General features: G+C 45.7%; 1 protein-coding gene across 1 annotated transcript in view; it reads left to right on the forward strand.

Moving 5' to 3' along the window:
* LOC106572915 (transcription elongation factor A protein 1) overlaps window positions 1-25,114 on the forward strand; it is a 51,192-nt gene extending 26,078 nt beyond the window's left edge. The window contains exons 9-10 of the mRNA XM_014147499.2: window positions 5,083-5,154; window positions 22,965-25,114. Of these exons, the coding sequence (XP_014002974.2) occupies window positions 5,083-5,154; window positions 22,965-22,973 (81 nt within the window). The 3' untranslated portion in view covers window positions 22,974-25,114. The remainder of the gene's footprint in view (window positions 1-5,082; window positions 5,155-22,964) is intronic.

Below are 25,114 nucleotides of genomic sequence, written 5' to 3' on the forward strand. Positions count from 1 at the left end.
CAGAGAACTGGACCTCTACACAGGTACTGACATAGAGAACTGGACCTCTACACAGGTACTGACATAGAGAACTGGACCTCTACACAGGTACTGACATAGAGAACTGGACCTCACTGGACCTCTACACAGGTACTGACAGAGAACTGGACCTCTACACAGGTACTGACAGTGAACTGGACCTATACACAGGTACTGACATAGAGAACTGGACCTCTACACAGGTACTGACATAGAGAACTGGACCTCACTGGACCTCTACACAGGTACTGACAGAGAACTGGACCTCTACACAGGTACTGACAGTGAACTGCACCTATACACAGGTACTGACATAGAGAACTGGACTTCTACACAGGTACTGACATAGAGAACTGGACCTCTACACAGGTACTGACATAGAGAACTGGACCTCTACACAGGTACTTACATACCGTGCCTTCAGAAAGTATTCAAACACCTAACAGATACTGTAGACGAGAGGTAGGCTACTGGCGGCCCGCGGGCCAAAACTGGACTGAAAGTATTGTTTATTTGGACCGCCAAAGATTTTAGTGGGAATTTTTTTGATATCTATATATACATTGTATTCAGAAAGTATTCAGACCCCTTGACTTTTTCCACCATTGTTACGTTACAGTTATTCTAAAATTAATTAAATTGTTAGTTTTCTTCATCAATCTACACACCATAACCTAAACAGGTTTTTAGAAATGTTTGCAAATTTATAAAAAATACAAAAAACTACTGAAATTACATTTACATAAGTATTCAGACCTTTTACTCAGTACTTTGTTGAAGCACCTTTGGCAGCGATTACAGCCTCAAGTCTTCTTGGGTATGTCGCTACAAGCTTGACACACCTGTATTTGGGGAGTTTCTCTCATTCTTCTCTGCAGATCCTCTCAAGCTCTGTCAGGTTGGATGGGGAGCGTTGCTGCACAGCTATTTTCAGGTCTCTCCAGAGATGTTCGATGGGGATTTAAGTCCGGGCTCTGGCTGGGCCACTCAAGGACATTAAAATCAAATCAAACTTTATTTGTCAAATGCGCCGAATACAAGTGTAGACCTTACTGTGAAATGCTTACATGCAAGTCCTTAACCAACAGTGCAGTTTCAGAAAAGTTAAGAAAATATTTACCAAATAAACTATAGTAGAAAATAATAAAAAGTAACACAATAACGTAACAATAACGAGGGTATATACAGGGTGTTACGGTACAGAGTCAATGTGGAGGCTATATACAGGCTATTACGGTACAGAGTCAATGTGGAGGCTATATACAGGGTGTTACGGTACAGAGTCAATGTGGAGGCTATATACAGGGGGTACCGGTACAGAGTCAGTGTAGAGGCTATATACAGGGTGTTACGGTACAGAGTCAATGTGGAGGCTATATACAGGGTGTTACGGTACAGAGTCAATGTGGAGGCTATATACAGGGGGTACCGGTACAGAGTCAGTGTAGAGGCTATATACAGGGTGTTACGGTACAGAGTCAATGTGGAGGCTATATACAGGGGGGTACCGGTACAGAGTCAATGTGGAGGCTATATACAGGGGGTACCGGTACAGAGTCAGTGTAGAGGCTATATACAGGGTGTTACGGTACAGAGTCAATGTGGAGTCAATATACAGGGTGTTACGGTACAGAGTCAATGTGGAGGCTATATACAGGGTGTTACGGTACAGAGTCAATGTGGAGGGTATATACAGGGTGTTACGGTACAGAGTCAATGTGGAGGCTATATTACAGGGTGTTACGGTACAGAGTCAATGTGGAGGCTATATACAGGGTGTTACGGTACAGAGTCAGTGTGGAGGCTATATACAGGGTGTTACGGTACAGAGTCAATGTGGAGGCTATATACAGGGGGTACCGGTACAGAGTCAGTGTAGAGGCTATATACAGGGTGTTACGGTACAGAGTCAATGTGGAGGCTATATACAGGGGGTACCGGTACAGAGTCAGTGTGGAGGCTATATACAGGGGGGTACCGGTACCGAGTCAGTGTGGAGGCTATATACAGGGGGTACCGGTACAGAGTCAATGTGGAGGCTATATACAGGGGGTACCAGTACAGAGTCAATGTGGAGGCTATATACAGGGAGTACCATTACAGAGTCAGTGTGGAGGCTATATACAGGGTGTACCGGTACAGAGTCAATGTGGAGGCTATATACAGGGGGTACCGGTACAGAGTCAATGCCGAGGCTATATACAGGGGGTACCGGTACAGAGTCAATGTGGAGGCTATATACAGGAGGTACCATTACCGAGTCAGTGTGGAGGCTATATACAGGGTGTACCGGTACAGAGTCAATGTGGAGGCTATATACATGGGGTACCGGTACAGAGTCAATGCCGAGGCTATATACAGGGGGTACCGGTACAGAGTCAATGTGGAGGCTATATACAGGGGGTACCGGTACAGAGTCAATGTGGAGGCTATATACAGGGTGTTACGGTACAGAGTCAATGTGGAGGCTATATACAGGGGGTACCGGTACAGAGTCAATGTGGAGGCTATATACAGGGGGTACCGGTACAGAGTCAATGCCGAGGCTATATACAGGGGGTACCGGTACAGAGTCAATGTGGAGGCTATATACAGGGGGTACCGGTACAGAGTCAATGTGGAGGCTATATACAGGGTGTTACGGTACAGAGTCAATGTGGAGGCTATATACAGGGGGTACCGGTACAGAGTCAATGTGGAGGCTATATACAGGGGGTACCGGTACAGAGTCAATGTGGAGGCTATATACAGGGGGTACCGGTACAGAGTCAATGTGGAGGCTATATACAGGGGTACTGGTACCAAGTCAGTGTTCGTAGATACAGGTTAGCGATAACTTATACATGTAGGTAGGGGTGAAGTGACTATGCATAGATAATAAACAGCGAGTAGCAGAACTGTGAAAAACTAATGGAGGGGGGTCAATGTAAATAGTCAGAGTGGCCATTAATTGTTCTGCAGTCTCATGGCTTGGGCGCAGAAGCTGTTAAGGAGCCTTTTGGTCCTAGACTTGGCTCTCTGGTACTGCTTGCCGTGCGGTAGCAAAGAGAACAGTCTATGACTTGGGTGACTGGAGTCTTTGACCATTTTTGGGGCTTTCCTCTGACACAGCATAGTATGTAGGTCCTAGATGGTAGGAAGCTTGGCCCCAGGGATGTACTGGTCCGTACGCACTACCCTCTGTAGCGCCTTACGGTCAGATGCCGAGCAGTTGCCATACCAGGCGATGATGCAACCCATCAGAATGCTCTCGATGTTGCAGCTGTATAACTTTTTGAGAATCTGGGGACCCATGCCAAATCTTTTCAGTCTTCTGAGGGGGAAAAGGTGTTGTCGTGCCCTCTTCACGGTTGTCTTAGTATATCCAGAGTCTTGTCCCTGGATAAGCACACAGCCAAGACTCCTGCGTTGTCTTGGCTGTGTGCTTAGGGTTGTTGTCCTATTGGAAGGTGAACCCTCGCCCTAGTCTGAGGTCCTGAGTGCTCAGGAGCAGGTTTTAATCAAGGATCTCTCTGTACTTTGCTCCGTTCATCCTTCACTCAATCCTGACTAGTCTCCCAGTCCCTGCCGCTGAAAAACATCCCCACAGCATGATGCTGCCACCACCATGCTTCACCATAGGGAGGTTTCCTCCAAGTTTCCTCCAGATGTGACGCTTGGCATTCAGGCCACAGTGTTCAATCTTGGTTTCATCAGACCAGAGAATCTTGTTTCTCATGGTCTGAGAGTCCTGGAGTGGCTTCCGTCTGGCCAATTTACCATAAAGGCCTGATTGGTGGAGTGCTGCAGAGATGGTTGTCCTTCTAGAAGGTTCTCCCATCTCCACAGAGGAACTCTGGAGCTCTGTCAGAGTGACCATCAGGTTCTTTGTCACCACCATGACCAAGGCTCTTCTCCCCGATTGCTCAGTTTGGACGGGCGGCCAGCTCTAGGAAGAGTCTTGGTGGTTCCAAACTTCTTCCATTTAAGAATGATGGAGACCACTGTGTTATTGGGGACCTTCAATGCTGCAGAAATGTTTTGGTACCCTTCCCCAGGTCTGTGCCTTGACACAATCCTGTCTCTGAGCTCTACGGACAATTCCTTCGATCTCATGGCTTGGACCTTATATAGACAGGTGTGTGCCTTTCCAAATCATGTCCAATCAATTGAATTTACCACAGGTGGACTCCAATCAAGTTGTAGAAACATCTCAAGGATGATCAATGGAAACAGGATGCACCTGAGCTCAATTTGGAGTCTTGTAGCAAAGGGTCTGAATACTTATGTAAATAAGGTATTTCTGTTTTTTATTTTGATGAAATTAGCAAACATTTCTAAAAACCTGTTTTCGCTTTGTTATTGTGGGGTAAGGCTGTAAAATAACAAAATGTGGAAAAAGTCAAGAGGTCTGAATACCGAATGCGCAGTATGCACTTGTACCAAATAGGGCTATCTTCTGTATACCACCCCTACCTTGGCAAAACACAACTGATTGGCTCACATGCATTTAAGAAGGAAAGACATTCCACAAATGAACTTTTAACAAGGCACACCTGATCATTGAAATGCATTCCAGGTGACTACCTTTATGAAGCTGGTTGAGAGAATGTCAAGAGTGTGCAAAACTGTCATCAAGGCAAAGGGTGGCTACTTTGAAGAATCTAAAATATATTTTGATTTGTTTTAACACTTTTTTGGTTGCTACATGATTCCATATGTGTTATTTCATAGTTTTGATGTCTTCACTATTATTCTACAATGTAGAAAATAGTAACAATAAAGAACAACCCTTGAATCAGTAGGTGTTTCCAAACTTTTGACTGGTATTGTACATGTGTGGATCTAGATATTTATTTTGGGTTAAAAAATGACTGTAAAATCATCAGAAATATGTGATCGTGTCTCAATGAAATTTAATGTATGTTATTTTCAAATACAATCTCTTTTTAAGCGTAGTTGTAGTCAAATTATTATCGTTATGTTCCGCTCCCCCCTGACCATCTGCTCCGACAAAAATAGTCCCGCGGCTGAATTGAGTTGCCTACCCCTGCTGTACACGCTGTCGTTCTCTGTGTTTCCTAGGTGCAGACGCGCAGTGCTGACGAACCCATGACAACCTTCGTACTGTGCAACGGCTGTGGCAACCGCTGGAAGGTAGGCTGTCCTACCCTGCTCCCTAGTTATAGACACTACCCTGCTCCCTAGTTATAGACACTACCCTGCTCCCTAGTTATATACACTACCCTGCTCCCTAGTTATAGACACTACCCTGCTCCCTAGTTATAGACACTACCCTGCTCCCTAGTTATATACACTACCCTTCTCCCTAGTTATATACACTACCCTGCTCCCTAGTTATAGACACTACCCTGCTCCCTAGTTATAGACACTACCCTGCTCCCTAGTTATATGCACTACCCTGCTCCCTAGTTATAGACACTACCCTGCTCCCTAGTTATATACACTACCCTGCTCCCTAGTTATAGACACTACCCTGCTCCCTGGTTATAGAGACTACCCTGCTCCCTAGATATATACACTACCCTGCTCCCTAGTTATATACACTACCCTGCTCCCTAGTTATAGACACTACCCTGCTCCCTAGTTATATATACTACCCTGCTCCCTAGTTATATACACTACCCTGCTCCCTAGTTATAGACACTACCCTGCTCCCTAGTTATATACACTACCCTGCTCCCTAGTTATAGACACTACCCTGCTCCCTAGTTATAGACACTACCCTGCTCCCTAGTTTTTGACACTACCCTGCTCCCTAGTTATAGACACTACCCTGCTCCCTAGTTTTTGACACTACCCTGCTCCCTAGTTATATACACTACCCTGCTCCCTAGTTATAGACACTAGCCTGCTCCCTAGTTATAGACACTACCCTGCTCCCTAGTTATATACACTACCCTGCTCCCTAGTTATAGACACTACCCTGCTCCCTAGTTATATACACTACCCTGCTCCCTAGTTATAGACACTACCCTGCTCCCTAGTTATAGACACTACCCTGCTCCCTAGTTATAGACACTACCCTGCTCCCTAGATATAGACACTACCCTGCTCCCTAGTTATAGACACTACCCTGCTCCCTAGTTATTACACTACCCTGCTCCCTAGTTATAGACACTACCCTGCTCCCTAGTTATAGACACTACCCTGCTCCCTAGTTATAGACACTACCCTGCTCCCTAGTTATAGACACTACCCTGCTCCCTAGATATAGACACTACCCTGCTCCCTAGATATAGACACTACCCTGCTCCCTAGTTATAGACACTACCCTGCTCCCTGGTTATAGAGACTACCCTGCTCCCTAGTTATAGACACTACCCTGCTCCCTAGTTATAGACACTACCCTGCTCCCTAGTTATAGACACTACCCTGCTCCCTAGTTATATACACTACCCTTCTCCCTAGTTATAGACACTACCCTGCTACCTAGATATAGACACTACCCTGCTCCCTAGTTATATACACTACCCTGCTCCCTAGTTATATACACTACCCTGCTCCCTAGTTATACACACTACACTGCTCCCTAGTTATAGACACTACCCTGCTCCCTAGTTAATACACTACCCTGCTCCCTAGTTATATACACTACCCTACTCCCTAGTTATATACACTACCCTGCTCCCTAGTTATAGACACTACCCTGCTCCCTAGATATAGACACTACCCTGCTCCCTAGTTATAGACACTACCCTGCTCCCTAGATATATATACACTACCCTGCTCCCTAGTTATATACACTACCCTGCTCCCTAGTTATAGACACTACCCTGCTCCCTAGATATAGACACTACCCTGCTCCCTAGATATAGACACTACCCTGCTCCCTAGTTATAGACACTACCCTGCTCCCTGGTTATAGAGACTACCCTGCTCCCTAGTTATAGACACTACCCTGCTCCCTAGTTATAGACACTACCCTGCTCCCTAGTTATAGACACTACCCTGCTCCCTAGTTATATACACTACCCTTCTCCCTAGTTATAGACACTACCCTGCTACCTAGATATAGACACTACCCTGCTCCCTAGTTATATACACTACCCTGCTCCCTAGTTATATACACTACCCTGCTCCCTAGTTATACACACTACACTGCTCCCTAGTTATAGACACTACCCTGCTCCCTAGTTAATACACTACCCTGCTCCCTAGTTATATACACTACCCTACTCCCTAGTTATATACACTACCCTGCTCCCTAGTTATAGACACTACCCTGCTCCCTAGATATAGACACTACCCTGCTCCCTAGTTATAGACACTACCCTGCTCCCTAGATATATATACACTACCCTGCTCCCTAGTTATATACACTACCCTGCTCCCTAGTTATAGACACTACCCTGCTCCCTAGGTATATACACTACCCTGCTCCCTAGTTATATACACTACCCTGCTCCCTAGTTATAGACACTACCCTGCTCCCTAGTTATACACACTACCCTGCTCCCTAGTTATAGACACTACCCTGCTCCCTAGTTATATACACTACCCTGCTCCCTAGTTATAGACACTACCCTGCTCCCTAGTTATAGACACTACCCTGCTCCCTAGTTATAGACACTACCCTGCTCCCTAGTTATATACACTACCCTACTCCCTAGTTATATACACTACCCTGCTCCCTAGTTATAGACACTACCCTGCTCCCTAGATATAGACACTACCCTGCTCCCTAGTTATAGACACTACCCTGCTCCCTAGATATATATACACTACCCTGCTCCCTAGTTATATACACTACCCTGCTCCCTAGTTATAGACACTACCCTGCTCCCTAGTTATATACACTACCCTGCTCCCTAGTTATATACACTACCCTGCTCCCTAGTTATAGACACTACCCTGCTCCCTAGTTATAAACACTACCCTGCTCCCTAGTTATAGACACTACCCTGCTCCCTAGTTATATACACTACCCTGCTCCCTAGTTATAGACACTACCCTGCTCCTTAGTTATAGACACTACCCTGCTCCCTAGTTATAGACACTACCCTGCTCCCTAGTTATATACACTACCCTGCTCCCTAGTTATATACACTACCCTGCTCCCTAGTTATAGTCACTACCCTGCTCCCTAGATATAGACACTACCCTGCTCCCTAGTTATAGACACTACCCTGCTCCCTAGATATAGACACTACCCTGCTCCCTAGTTATATACACTACCCTTCTCCCTAGTTATAGAACCTACCCTGCTCCCTAGTTATAGACACTACCCTGCTCCCTAGTTATAGACACTACCCTGCTCCCTAGTTATAGACACTACCCTGCTCCCTAGTTATAGACACTACCCTGCTCCCTAGTTATAGACACTACCTTGCTCCCTAGATATAGACACTACCCTGTTCCCTAGTTATAGACACTACCCTGCTCCCTAGTTATAGACACTACCCTGCTCCCTGGTTATAGAGACTACCCTGCTCCCTGGTTATAGAGACTACCCTGCTCCCTAGTTATAGACACTACCCTGCTCCCTAGTTATAGACACTACCCTGCTCCCTAGTTATACACACTACCCTGCTCCCTAGTTATATACACTACCCTGCTCCCTAGTTATATACACTACCCTGCTCCCTAGTTATAGACACTACCCTGCTCCCTAGTTAATACACTACCCTGCTCCCTAGTTATAGACACTACCCTGCTCCCTAGTTATATACACTACCCTGCTCCCTAGTTATAGACACTACCCTGCTCCCTAGTTAATACACTACCCTGCTCCCTAGTTATAGACACTACCCTGCTCCCTAGTTATAGACACTACCCTGCTCCCTAGTTATAGACACTACCCTGCTCCCTAGATATAGACACTACCCTGCTCCCTAGTTATAGACACTACCCTGCTCCCTAGTTATTACACTACCCTGCTCCCTAGTTATAGACACTACCCTGCTCCCTAGTTATAGACACTACCCTGCTCCCTAGTTATAGACACTACCCTGCTCCCTAGTTATAGACACTACCCTGCTCCCTAGATATAGACACTACCCTGCTCCCTAGATATAGACACTACCCTGCTCCCTAGTTATAGACACTACCCTGCTCCCTGGTTATAGAGACTACCCTGCTCCCTAGTTATAGACACTACCCTGCTCCCTAGTTATAGACACTACCCTGCTCCCTAGTTATAGACACTACCCTGCTCCCTAGTTATATACACTACCCTTCTCCCTAGTTATAGACACTACCCTGCTACCTAGATATAGACACTACCCTGCTCCCTAGTTATATACACTACCCTGCTCCCTAGTTATATACACTACCCTGCTCCCTAGTTATACACACTACACTGCTCCCTAGTTATAGACACTACCCTGCTCCCTAGTTAATACACTACCCTGCTCCCTAGTTATATACACTACCCTACTCCCTAGTTATATACACTACCCTGCTCCCTAGTTATAGACACTACCCTGCTCCCTAGATATAGACACTACCCTGCTCCCTAGTTATAGACACTACCCTGCTCCCTAGATATATATACACTACCCTGCTCCCTAGTTATATACACTACCCTGCTCCCTAGTTATAGACACTACCCTGCTCCCTAGATATAGACACTACCCTGCTCCCTAGATATAGACACTACCCTGCTCCCTAGTTATAGACACTACCCTGCTCCCTGGTTATAGAGACTACCCTGCTCCCTAGTTATAGACACTACCCTGCTCCCTAGTTATATACACTACCCTGCTCCCTAGTTATAGACACTACCCTGCTCCCTAGTTATATACACTACCCTTCTCCCTAGTTATAGACACTACCCTGCTACCTAGATATAGACACTACCCTGCTCCCTAGTTATATACACTACCCTGCTCCCTAGTTATATACACTACCCTGCTCCCTAGTTATACACACTACACTGCTCCCTAGTTATAGACACTACCCTGCTCCCTAGTTAATACACTACCCTGCTCCCTAGTTATATACACTACCCTACTCCCTAGTTATATACACTACCCTGCTCCCTAGTTATAGACACTACCCTGCTCCCTAGATATAGACACTACCCTGCTCCCTAGTTATAGACACTACCCTGCTCCCTAGATATATATACACTACCCTGCTCCCTAGTTATATACACTACCCTGCTCCCTAGTTATAGACACTACCCTGCTCCCTAGGTATATACACTACCCTGCTCCCTAGTTATATACACTACCCTGCTCCCTAGTTATAGACACTACCCTGCTCCCTAGTTATACACACTACCCTGCTCCCTAGTTATAGACACTACCCTGCTCCCTAGTTATATACACTACCCTGCTCCCTAGTTATAGACACTACCCTGCTCCCTAGTTATAGACACTACCCTGCTCCCTAGTTATAGACACTACCCTGCTCCCTAGTTATATACACTACCCTACTCCCTAGTTATATACACTACCCTGCTCCCTAGTTATAGACACTACCCTGCTCCCTAGATATAGACACTACCCTGCTCCCTAGTTATAGACACTACCCTGCTCCCTAGATATATATACACTACCCTGCTCCCTAGTTATATACACTACCCTGCTCCCTAGTTATAGACACTACCCTGCTCCCTAGTTATATACACTACCCTGCTCCCTAGTTATAGACACTACCCTGCTCCTTAGTTATAGACACTACCCTGCTCCCTAGTTATAGACACTACCCTGCTCCCTAGTTATATACACTACCCTGCTCCCTAGTTATATACACTACCCTGCTCCCTAGTTATAGTCACTACCCTGCTCCCTAGATATAGACACTACCCTGCTCCCTAGGTATAGACACTACCCTGCTCCCTAGATATAGACACTACCCTGCTCCCTAGTTATATACACTACCCTTCTCCCTAGTTATAGAACCTACCCTGCTCCCTAGTTATAGACACTACCCTGCTCCCTAGTTATAGACACTACCCTGCTCCCTAGTTATAGACACTACCCTGCTCCCTAGTTATAGACACTACCCTGCTCCCTAGTTATAGACACTACCTTGCTCCCTAGATATAGACACTACCCTGCTCCCTAGTTATAGACACTACCCTGCTCCCTAGTTATAGACACTACCCTGCTCCCTGGTTATAGAGACTACCCTGCTCCCTGGTTATAGAGACTACCCTGCTCCCTAGTTATAGACACTACCCTGCTCCCTAGTTATAGACACTACCCTGCTCCCTAGTTATACACACTACCCTGCTCCCTAGTTATATACACTACCCTGCTCCCTAGTTATATACACTACCCTGCTCCCTAGTTATAGACACTACCCTGCTCCCTAGTTAATACACTACCCTGCTCCCTAGTTATAGACACTACCCTGCTCCCTAGTTATATACACTACCCTACTCCCTAGTTATATACACTACCCTGCTCCCTAGTTATAGACACTACCCTGCTCCCTAGATATAGACACTACCCTGCTCCCTAGTTATAGACACTACCCTGCTCCCTAGATATATATACACTACCCTGCTCCCTAGTTATATACACTACCCTGCTCCCTAGTTATAGACACTACCCTGCTCCCTAGTTATATACACTACCCTGCTCCCTAGTTATATACACTACCCTGCTCCCTAGTTATAGACACTACCCTGCTCCCTAGTTATATACACTACCCTGCTCCCTAGTTATAGACACTACCCTGCTCCCTAGTTATATACACTACCCTGCTCCCTAGTTATAGACACTACCCTGCTCCCTAGTTATAGACACTACCCTGCTCCCTAGTTATAGACACTACCCTGCTCCCTAGTTATATACACTACCCTACTCCCTAGTTATATACACTACCCTGCTCCCTAGTTATAGACACTACCCTGCTCCCTAGATATAGACACTACCCTGCTCCCTAGTTATAGACACTACCCTGCTCCCTAGATATATATACACTACCCTGCTCCCTAGTTATATACACTACCCTGCTCCCTAGTTTTAGACACTACCCTGCTCCTTAGTTATATACACTACCCTGCTCCCTAGTTATATACACTACCCTGCTCCCTAGTTATAGACACTACCCTGCTCCCTAGTTATAAACACTACCCTGCTCCCTAGTTATAGACACTACCCTGCTCCCTAGTTATATACACTACCCTGCTCCCTAGTTATAGACACTACCCTGCTCCTTAGTTATAGACACTACCCTGCTCCCTAGTTATAGACACTACCCTGCTCCCTAGTTATATACACTACCCTGCTCCCTAGTTATATACACTACCCTGCTCCCTAGTTATAGTCACTACCCTGCTCCCTAGATATAGATACTACCCTGCTCCCTAGTTATAGACACTACCCTGCTCCCTAGATATAGACACTACCCTGCTCCCTAGTTATATACACTACCCTTCTCCCTAGTTATAGAACATACCCTGCTCCCTAGTTATAGACACTACCCTGCTCCCTAGTTATAGACACTACCCTGCTCCCTAGTTATAGACACTACCCTGCTCCCTAGTTATAGACACTACCCTGCTCCCTAGATATAGACACTACCCTGCTCCCTAGATATAGACACTACCCTGCTCCCTAGTTATAGACACTACCCTGCTCCCTGGTTATAGAGACTACCCTGCTCCCTAGTTATAGACACTACCCTGCTCCCTAGTTATAGACACTACCCTGCTCCCTAGTTATAGACACTAGCCTGCTCCCTAGTTATAGACACTACCCTGCTCCCTAGTTATATACACTACCCTGCTCCCTAGTTATATACACTACCCTGCTCCCTGGTTATATACACTACCCTGCTCCCTGGTTATAGAGACTACCCTGCTCCCTAGTTATAGACACTACCCTGCTCCCTAGTTATATACACTACCCTGCTCCCTAGTTATAGACACGACCCTGCTCCCTAGTTATATACACTACCCTGCTCCCTAGTTATAGACACTACCCTGCTCCCTAGTTATAGACACTACCCTGCTCCCTAGATATAGACACTACCCTGCTCCCTAGTTATAGACACTACCCTGCTCCCTAGATATATATACACTACCCTGCTCCCTAGTTATATACACTACCCTGCTCCCTAGTTATAGACACTACCCTGCTCCCTAGATATAGACACTACCCTGCTCCCTAGTTATAGACACTACCCTGCTCCCTAGATATATATACACTACCCTGCTCCCTAGTTATATACACTACCCTGCTCCCTAGTTTTAGACACTACCCTGCTCCTTAGTTATATACACTACCCTGCTCCCTAGTTATATACACTACCCTGCTCCCTAGTTATAGACACTACCCTGCTCCCTAGTTATAAACACTACCCTGCTCCCTAGTTATAGACACTACCCTGCTCCCTAGTTATATACACTACCCTGCTCCCTAGTTATAGACACTACCCTGCTCCTTAGTTATAGACACTACCCTGCTCCCTAGTTATAGACACTACCCTGCTCCCTAGTTATATACACTACCCTGCTCCCTAGTTATATACACTACCCTGCTCCCTAGTTATAGTCACTACCCTGCTCCCTAGATATAGACACTACCCTGCTCCCTAGTTATAGACACTACCCTGCTCCCTAGATATAGACACTACCCTGCTCCCTAGTTATATACACTACCCTTCTCCCTAGTTATAGAACATACCCTGCTCCCTAGTTATAGACACTACCCTGCTCCCTAGTTATAGACACTACCCTGCTCCCTAGTTATAGACACTACCCTGCTCCCTAGTTATAGACACTACCCTGCTCCCTAGATATAGACACTACCCTGCTCCCTAGATATAGACACTACCCTGCTCCCTAGTTATAGACACTACCCTGCTCCCTGGTTATAGAGACTACCCTGCTCCCTAGTTATAGACACTACCCTGCTCCCTAGTTATAGACACTACCCTGCTCCCTAGTTATAGACACTAGCCTGCTCCCTAGTTATAGACACTACCCTGCTCCCTAGTTATATACACTACCCTGCTCCCTAGTTATATACACTACCCTGCTCCCTGGTTATACACACTACCCTGCTCCCTGGTTATAGAGACTACCCTGCTCCCTAGTTATAGACACTACCCTGCTCCCTAGTTATATACACTACCCTGCTCCCTAGTTATAGACACGACCCTGCTCCCTAGTTATATACACTACCCTGCTCCCTAGTTATAGACACTACCCTGCTCCCTAGTTATAGACACTACCCTGCTCCCTAGATATAGACACTACCCTGCTCCCTAGTTATAGACACTACCCTGCTCCCTAGATATATATACACTACCCTGCTCCCTAGTTATATACACTACCCTGCTCCCTAGTTATAGACACTACCCTGCTCCCTAGTTATATACACTACCCTGCTCCCTAGTTATATACACTACCCTGCTCCCTAGTTATAGACACTACCCTGCTCCCTAGTTATAAACACTACCCTGCTCCCTAGTTATAGACACTACCCTGCTCCCTAGTTATATACACTACCCTGCTCCCTAGTTATAGACACTACCCTGCTCCCTAGTTATAGACACTACCCTGCTCCCTAGTTATAGACACTACCCTGCTCCCTAGTTATATACACTACCCTGCTCCCTAGTTATATACACTACCCTGCTCCCTAGTTATAGTCACTACCCTGCTCCCTAGATATAGACACTACCCTGCTCCCTAGTTATAGACACTACCCTGCTCCCTAGATATAGACACTACCCTGCTCCCTAGTTATATACACTACCCTGCTCCCTAGTTATAGACACTACCCTGCTCCCTAGTTATAGACACTACCCTGCTCCCTAGTTATAGCTACCCTGCTCCCTAGTTATAAACACTACCCTGCTCCCTAGTTATAGACACTACCCTGCTCCCTAGATATATATACACTACCCTGCTCCCTAGTTATAGACACTACCCTGCTCCCTAGTTATATACACTACCCTGCTCCCTAGGTATAGACACTACCCTGCTCCCTAGTTATAGACACTACCCTGCTCCCTAGTTATATACACTACCCTGCTCCCTAGTTATAGACACTACCCAGCTCCCTAGTTATAGACACTACCCTGCACACTAGTTATAGACACTACCCTGCTCCCTAGTTATAGACACTACCCTGCTCCCTAGTTATATACACTACCCTGCTCCTTAGTTATAGACACTACCCTGCTCCCTAGTTATAGACACTACCCTGCTCCCTAGTTATAGACACTACCCTGCTCCCTAGTTATAGACACTGCCCTGCTCCCTAGTTATAGACACTACCCTGCTCCCTAGTTATAGACACTACCCTGCTCCCTAGTTATATACACTACCCTGCTCCCTAGTTATAGACACTACCCTGCTCCCTAGTTATAGACACTACCCTGCTCCCTAGTTATAGACACTACCCTGCTCCCTAGTTATAGACACTACCCTGCTCCCTAGTTATAGACACTACCCTGCTCCCTAGTTATAGACACTACCCTGCTCCCTAGTTATAGACACTACCCTGCTCCCTAGTTATATACACTACCCTGCTCCCTAGTTATAGACACTACCCTGCTCCCTAGTTATAGACACTACCCTGCTCCCTAGTTATAGACACTACCCTGCTCCCTAGTTATATACACTACCCTGCTCCCTAGTTATATACACTACCCTGCTCCCTAGTTATAGACACTACCCTGCTCCCTAGTTATAGACACTACCCTGCCCCCTAGTTATAGACACTACCCTGCTCCCTAGTTATAGACACTACCCTGCTCCCTAGTTATACACACTACCCTGCTCCCTAGTTATAGACACTACCCTGCTCCCTAGATATAGACACTACCCTGCTCCCTAGATATAGACACTACCCTGCTCCCTAGTTATAGACACTACCCTGCTCCCTAGTTATAGACACTACCCTGCTCCCTAGTTATATACACTACCCTGCTCCCTAGTTATAGACACTACCCTGCTCCCTAGTTATAGACACTACCCTGCTCCCTAGTTATATACACTACCCTTCTCCCTAGTTATAGACACTACCCTGCTCCCTAGTTATAGACACTACCCTGCTCCCTAGTTATATACACTACCCTGCTCCCTAGTTATAGACACTACCCTGCTCCCTAGTTATAGACACTACCCAGCTCCCTAGTTATATACACTACCCTGCTCCCTAGTTATAGACACTACCCTGCTCCCTAGTTATAGACACTACCCTGCTCCCTAGATATATACACTACCCTGCTCCCTAGTTATAGACACTACCCTGCTCCCTAGATATAGACACTACCCTGCTCCCTAGTTATAGACACTACCCTGCTCCCTAGTTATAGACACTACCCTGCTCCCTAGTTATAGACACTACCCTGCTCCCTAGTTATATACACTACCCTGCTCCCTAGTTATAGACACTACCCTGCTCCCTAGTCATAGACACTACCCTGCTCCCTAGTTATAGACACTACCCTGCTCCCTAGATATAGACACTACCCTGCTCCCTAGTTATAGACACTACCCTGCTCCCTAGATATAGACACTACCCTGCTCCCTAGATATAGACACTACCCTGCTCCCTAGTCATAGACACTACCCTGCTCCCTAGTTATAGACACGACCCTGCTCCCTAGTTATATACACTACCCTGCTCCCTAGTTATAGACACTACCCTGCTCCCTAGTTATAGACACTACCCTGCTCCCTAGTTATATACACTACCCTGCTCCCTAGTTATAGACACTACCCTGCTCCCTAGATATAGACACTACCCTGCTCCCTAGTTATAGACACTACCCTGCTCCCTAGTTATATACACTACCCTACTCCCTAGTTATATACACTACCCTGCTCCCTAGTTATAGACACTACCCTGCTCCCTAGATATAGACACTACCCTGCTCCCTAGTTATAGACACTACCCTGCTCCCTAGATATATATACACTACCCTGCTCCCTAGTTATATACACTACCCTGCTCCCTAGTTTTAGACACTACCCTGCTCCTTAGTTATATACACTACCCTGCTCCCTAGTTATATACACTACCCTGCTCCCTAGTTATAGACACTACCCTGCTCCCTAGTTATAAACACTACCCTGCTCCCTAGTTATAGACACTACCCTGCTCCCTAGTTATATACACTACCCTGCTCCCTAGTTATAGACACTACCCTGCTCCTTAGTTATAGACACTACCCTGCTCCCTAGTTATAGACACTACCCTGCTCCCTAGTTATATACACTACCCTGCTCCCTAGTTATATACACTACCCTGCTCCCTAGTTATAGTCACTACCCTGCTCCCTAGATATAGACACTACCCTGCTCCCTAGTTATAGACACTACCCTGCTCCCTAGATATAGACACTACCCTGCTCCCTAGTTATATACACTACCCTTCTCCCTAGTTATAGAACATACCCTGCTCCCTAGTTATAGACACTACCCTGCTCCCTAGTTATAGACACTACCCTGCTCCCTAGTTATAGACACTACCCTGCTCCCTAGTTATAGACACTACCCTGCTCCCTAGATATAGACACTACCCTGCTCCCTAGATATAGACACTACCCTGCTCCCTAGTTATAGACACTACCCTGCTCCCTGGTTATAGAGACTACCCTGCTCCCTAGTTATAGACACTACCCTGCTCCCTAGTTATAGACACTACCCTGCTCCCTAGTTATAGACACTAGCCTGCTCCCTAGTTATAGACACTACCCTGCTCCCTAGTTATATACACTACCCTGCTCCCTAGTTATATACACTACCCTGCTCCCTGGTTATATACACTACCCTGCTCCCTGGTTATAGAGACTACCCTGCTCCCTAGTTATAGACACTACCCTGCTCCCTAGTTATATACACTACCCTGCTCCCTAGTTATAGACACGACCCTGCTCCCTAGTTATATACACTACCCTGCTCCCTAGTTATAGACACTACCCTGCTCCCTAGTTATAGACACTACCCTGCTCCCTAGATATAGACACTACCCTGCTCCCTAGTTATAGACACTACCCTGCTCCCTAGATATATATACACTACCCTGCTCCCTAGTTATATACACTACCCTGCTCCCTAGTTATAGACACTACCCTGCTCCCTAGTTATATACACTACCCTGCTCCCTAGTTATATACACTACCCTGCTCCCTAGTTATAGACACTACCCTGCTCCCTAGTTATAAACACTACCCTGCTCCCTAGTTATAGACACTACCCTGCTCCCTAGTTATATACACTACCCTGCTCCCTAGTTATAGACACTACCCTGCTCACTAGTTATAGACACTACCCTGCTCCCTAGTTATAGACACTACCCTGCTCCCTAGTTATATACACTACCCTGCTCCCTAGTTATATACACTACCCTGCTCCCTAGTTATAGTCACTACCCTGCTCCCTAGATATAGACACTACCCTGCTCCCTAGTTATAGACACTACCCTGCTCCCTAGATATAGACACTACCCTGCTCCCTAGTTATATACACTACCCTGCTCCCTAGTTATAGACACTACCCTGCTCCCTAGTTATAGACACTACCCTGCTCCCTAGTTATAGCTACCCTGCTCCCTAGTTATAAACACTACCCTGCTCCCTAGTTATAGACACTACCCTGCTCCCTAGATATATATACACTACCCTGCTCCCTAGTTATAGACACTACCCTGCTCCCTAGTTATATACACTACCCTGCTCCCTAGGTATAGACACTACCCTGCTCCCTAGTTATAGACACTACCCTGCTCCCTAGTTATATACACTACCCTGCTCCCTAGTTATAGACACTACCCAGCTCCCTAGTTATAGACACTACCCTGCACACTAGTTATAGACACTACCCTGCTCCCTAGTTATAGACACTACCCTGCTCCCTAGTTATATACACTACCCTGCTCCTTAGTTATAGACACTACCCTGCTCCCTAGTTATAGACACTACCCTGCTCCCTAGTTATAGACACTACCCTGCTCCCTAGTTATAGACACTGCCCTGCTCCCTAGTTATAGACACTACCCTGCTCCCTAGTTATAGACACTACCCTGCTCCCTAGTTATATACACTACCCTGCTCCCTAGTTATAGACACTACCCTGCTCCCTAGTTATAGACACTACCCTGCTCCCTAGTTATAGACACTACCCTGCTCCCTAGTTATAGACACTACCCTGCTCCCTAGTTATAGACACTACCCTGCTCCCTAGTTATAGACACTACCCTGCTCCCTAGTTATAGACACTACCCTGCTCCCTAGTTATAGACACTACCCTGCTCCCTAGTTATATACACTACCCTGCTCCCTAGTTATAGACACTACCCTGCTCCCTAGTTATAGACACTACCCTGCTCCCTAGTTATAGACACTACCCTGCTCCCTAGTTATATACACTACCCTGCTCCCTAGTTATATACACTACCCTGCTCCCTAGTTATAGACACTACCCTGCTCCCTAGTTATAGACACTACCCTGCCCCCTAGTTATAGACACTACCCTGCTCCCTAGTTATAGACACTACCCTGCTCCCTAGTTATACACACTACCCTGCTCCCTAGTTATAGACACTACCCTGCTCCCTAGATATAGACACTACCCTGCTCCCTAGATATAGACACTACCCTGCTCCCTAGTTATAGACACTACCCTGCTCCCTAGTTATAGACACTACCCTGCTCCCTAGTTATATACACTACCCTGCTCCCTAGTTATAGACACTACCCTGCTCCCTAGTTATAGACACTACCCTGCTCCCTAGTTATATACACTACCCTTCTCCCTAGTTATAGACACTACCCTGCTCCCTAGTTATAGACACTACCCTGCTCCCTAGTTATATACACTACCCTGCTCCCTAGTTATAGACACTACCCTGCTCCCTAGTTATAGACACTACCCTGCTCCCTAGTTATATACACTACCCTGCTCCCTAGTTATAGACACTACCCTGCTCCCTAGTTATAGACACTACCCTGCTCCCTAGATATATACACTACCCTGCTCCCTAGTTATAGACACTACCCTGCTCCCTAGATATAGACACTACCCTGCTCCCTAGTTATAGACACTACCCTGCTCCCTAGTTATAGACACTACCCTGCTCCCTAGTTATAGACACTACCCTGCTCCCTAGTTATATACACTACCCTGCTCCCTAGTTATAGACACTACCCTGCTCCCTAGTCATAGACACTACCCTGCTCCCTAGTTATAGACACTACCCTGCTCCCTAGATATAGACACTACCCTGCTCCCTAGTTATAGACACTACCCTGCTCCCTAGATATAGACACTACCCTGCTCCCTAGATATAGACACTACCCTGCTCCCTAGTCATAGACACTACCCTGCTCCCTAGTTATAGACACGACCCTGCTCCCTAGTTATATACACTACCCTGCTCCCTAGTTATAGACACTACCCTGCTCCCTAGTTATAGACACTACCCTGCTCCCTAGTTATATACACTACCCTGCTCCCTAGTTATAGACACTACCCTGCTCCCTAGATATAGACACTACCCTGCTCCATAGTTATATACACTACCCTGCTCCCTAGTTATATACACTACCCTGCTCCCTAGTTATATACACTACCCTGCTCCCTAGTTATAGACACTACCCTGCTCCCTAGTTAATACACTACCCTGCTCCCTAGTTATAGACACTACCCTGCTCCCTAGTTATATACACTACCCTACTCCCTAGTTATATACACTACCCTGCTCCCTAGTTATAGACACTACCCTGCTCCCTAGTTATAGACACTACCCTGCTCCCTAGTTATAGACACTACCCTGCTCCCTAGATATAGACACTACCCTGCTCCCTAGTTATAGACACTACCCTGCTCCCTAGTTATAGACACTACCCTGCTCCCTAGTTGTAGACACTACCCTGCTCCCTAGTTATAGACACTACCCTGCTCCCTAGATATAGACACTACCCTGCTCCCTAGTTATATACACTACCCTGCTCCCTAGATATAGACACTACCCTGCTCCCTAGTTATATACACTACCCTGCTCCCTAGATAGACACTACCCTGCTCCCTAGTCATAGACACTACCCTGCTCCCTAGTTATAGACACGACCCTGCTCCCTAGTTATATACACTACCCTGCTCCCTAGTTATAGACACTACCCTGCTCCCTAGTTATAGACACTACCCTGCTCCCTAGTTATATACACTACCCTGCTCCCTAGTTATAGACACTACCCTGCTCCCTAGATATAGACACTACCCTGCTCCCTAGTTATATACACTACCCTGCTCCCTAGTTATATACACTACCCTGCTCCCTAGTTATATACACTACCCTGCTCCCTAGTTATAGACACTACCCTGCTCCCTAGTTAATACACTACCCTGCTCCCTAGTTATAGACACTACCCTGCTCCCTAGTTATATACACTACCCTACTCCCTAGTTATATACACTACCCTGCTCCCTAGTTATAGACACTACCCTGCTCCCTAGTTATAGACACTACCCTGCTCCCTAGTTATAGACACTACCCTGCTCCCTAGATATAGACACTACCCTGCTCCCTAGTTATAGACACTACCCTGCTCCCTAGTTATAGACACTACCCTGCTCCCTAGTTATATACACTACCCTGCTCCCTAGTTATAGACACTACCCTGCTCCCTAGTTATAGACACTACCCTGCTCCCTAGTTATAGACACTACCCTGCTCCCTAGTTATACACACTACCCTGCTCCCTAGTTATATACACTACCCTGCTCCCTAGTTATAGACACTACCCTGCTCCCTAGTTGTAGACACTACCCTGCTCCCTAGTTATAGACACTACCCTGCTCCCTAGATATAGACACTACCCTGCTCCCTAGTTATATACACTGCCCTGCTCCCTAGATATAGACACTACCCTGCTCCCTAGTTATAGACACTACCCTGCTCCCTAGTTATAGACACTACCCTGCTCCCTAGTTATAGACACTACCCTGTTCCCTAGTTATATACACTACCCTGCTCCCTAGTTATAGACACTACCCTGCTCCCTAGTTATAGACACTACCCAGTAGGGAGTACCTTCTTTACTTGATCTGGAGTGGTGGTGGAGTTAGAGGTCTTCCTGAATACCCGAGACCCGATCCTGGACCCGCCTGGGTCCAAATAAAAAATTCAAAATAATTTCACGGGTCTGGTTCTGATCTGATGTGATTTTTTACTGGTATCGGGTGTAATTTTAACTGTAAGGAACCAGTACAGATCTGAACGCGACCACTTGCAGTAGCTACACGGCGAGATACATTTAATCGTTTATGTTTCTGCTCTCGCTCTTTGCTTTTCACGAGAGTGGAGTCGTGTAGCCTGTCGTTGTTGGCCAATCAGAAGTCACCAAGAACCAGCGGGTCTATTTTGGAACGGGTCCAACTTTTTCTTGTTGGAATTAGGATTGATAAGGGTTTTTGGGCATCTTGCTGAGTTCCACACGGACCCTTTACCTCTACCCTCTTCTCTAGATGTTAAACGATTGGAACGGTAGTTGAATGTATGGTGGTTCACGTTCTGATTTGGTTAGGTGGAATGTTGACCATATTTGCTTCTGTCAGATCTGTAGTCATGTGAATAGGGGTAGAGGTAAGGGGTTCATTTGGAATCCAACATATGACTAATGAGAGGTACCTAACCTTGACTTGTTGTGATTTGTAAATAAGGGCTAGGAGATGTAGGGGATGTGGAATCAGGGTGATATGGTTGTGGCTTGGCTGCTCAGCCCCTTTTTGCAGTACCACAGTGTCACCACTAGATGGCAGCAGACATTGTCAAGCAAAAGTGGTGACTTTACTGGTTACTAATGTAGTGGTAACCATGCAGATTTTTAATGAAGTTATACATTCTCTCACATCAGGATAATACAACACACCTACTAGATCGTTTTTTTTTTTTTTTAAATCTCTCACGTATTCTCACATTTTAGTAATTTAGCTCTTATCCAGAAGGACTTGCAATCAGTGCATTCAACTAAAGTAAATCAACCACATGTATAACCTTCACTGAAACCTTTTGTCTCTTCCACTCCAGTTCTGTTGAGGAGAAGATGATTTGCTACGGGATGAGCTGACACGGATAAAGAAGAACTGGGACCTATTTTGTTACAACTGCAAATTGTTCATTTCTTTTCTTCCTTTTGTTGTTTTTATTTTGTTTTGATATCCTCATAAATCTGGAATATATTTTGAGAAAATGTTTGACGTGTATTAATATTTTAATTTCTATGATTATGGAGCTAGTCTAGTATTTTAATTTCTATGATTATGGAGCTAGTCTAGTATTTTAATTTCTATGATTATGGAGCTAGTCGAGTATTTTAATTTCTATGATTATGGACCTAGTCTAGTATTTTAATTTCTATGATTATGGAGCTAGTCTAGTATTTTAATTTCTATGATTATGGAGCTAGTCTGGGTAACTTTTCTGTTTCTGCTCTCTTACTACAACCTCTTATTGAATGTCATGTTTGACACGAGTTGACAAGAGCACTACCCGGTACCAGGCTGAAGTTAAGGACTTATTCTTAAAAACAAGGTTTTGGTTTGATGTTTATTAGTTTAAGCTATATAACTAACAAACAAAAAAAAGCTTTTGTTTTTGGCATTAGGGAACATAGTGGTGCCTTTCTTTGCCTCTCTGTGCCACAAATGATTATTTTGCTATTAGTTTTATACACTTGCTGTAGATAGAGTATATGCACTCTTAATGTGTGTCCCAAAATTGCACATTATTCACTATATAGGGCACTAAAAGTAGTGCACTATAAAGGGAATAGGGTGCCGTTTGGGATAGACACCTGCTGTATATAGAACAGGCCGTTGTTTGGAGATATTCTGAATCTACTGTCTTACATACACGCTGCGCAGGTTCTTAAAGACTTCCATTTAGGTTTAAATTCTTCTGTTAAAACGAACAAATGAATGAAGCTGGAGGTTCTGCTAGAAGATGTAGAGTTGCAGAGGAGTGGAATGAGAAATGGGATGAGGAGGAGACGGGACAGTTGTCAGTTTCTCCTCTTGTCCTTCTCTGATCGTACGCTAGTAAAAAGGGTTTAGCGGGGACTGGAGAAGTAGCCTGATCGTATGTTAGTAAAGGGTTTAGCGGGGACTGGAGAAGTAGCCTGATCGTACGCTAGTAAAAAGGGTTTAGCGGGGACTGGAGAAGTAGCCTGATCGTATGTTAGTAAAGGGTTTAGCGGGGACTGGAGAAGTAGCCTGATCGTACGCTAGTAAAAAGGGTTTAGCGGGGACTGGAGAAGTAGCCTGATCGTATGTTAGTAAAGGGTTTAGCGGGGACTGGAGAAGTAGCCTGATCGTATGTTAGTAAAGGGTTTAGCGGGGACTGGAGAAGTAGCCTGATCGTATGTTAGTAAAGGGTTTAGCGGGGACTGGAGAAGTAGCCTGATCGTATGTTAGTAAAGGGTTTAGCGGGGACTGGAGAAGTAGCCTGATCGTATGTTAGTAAAGGGTTTAGCGGGGACTGGAGAAGTAGCCTGATCGTATGTTAGTAAAGGGGTTAGCGGGGACTGGAGAAGTAGCCTGATCGTATGTTAGTAAAGGGTTTAGCGGGGACTGGAGAAGTAGCCTGATCGTATGTTAGTAAAGGGTTTAGCGGGGACTGGAGAAGTAGCCTGATCGTACGCTAGTAAAAGGGTTTAGCGGGGACTGGAGAAGTAGCCTGATCGTATGTTAGTAAAGGGTTTAGTGGGGACTGGAGAAGTAGCCTGATCGTATGTTAGTAAAGGGTTTAGCGGGGACTGGAGAAGTAGCCTGATCGTATGTTAGTAAAGGGTTTAGCGGGGACTGGAGAAGTAGCCTGATCGTATGTTAGTAAAAGGGGTTAGCGGCGACTGGAGAAGTAGCCTGATCGTATGTTAGTAAAGGGTTTAGCGGGGACTGGAGAAGTAGCCTGATCGTATGTTAGTAAAGGGGTTAGCGGGGACTGGAGAAGTAGCCTGACATCCAAACCTACTTTCTCCGTTGTTGAAACAATTATAAAACGTATCAAAACTGTTGGTTGGATTTCAGGCTACCGGAGAAGAGGGCATCCTGACAAAAACGGTCGACTGGTTTGAAAAGTTTTGTCATGCAAGTGATTTATTTTGTATGTAAACATTTGTCCTCCCAATGGGAACTTGTGTCAATTGAATTAAAAACAGATGTAGGGAGTGTGGAACGAGA

Source organism: Salmo salar, chromosome 15, assembly GCF_965601325.2.
Source record: "Salmo salar chromosome 15, fSalSal1, whole genome shotgun sequence".
Lineage (NCBI taxonomy): Eukaryota > Metazoa > Chordata > Actinopteri > Salmoniformes > Salmonidae > Salmo > Salmo salar.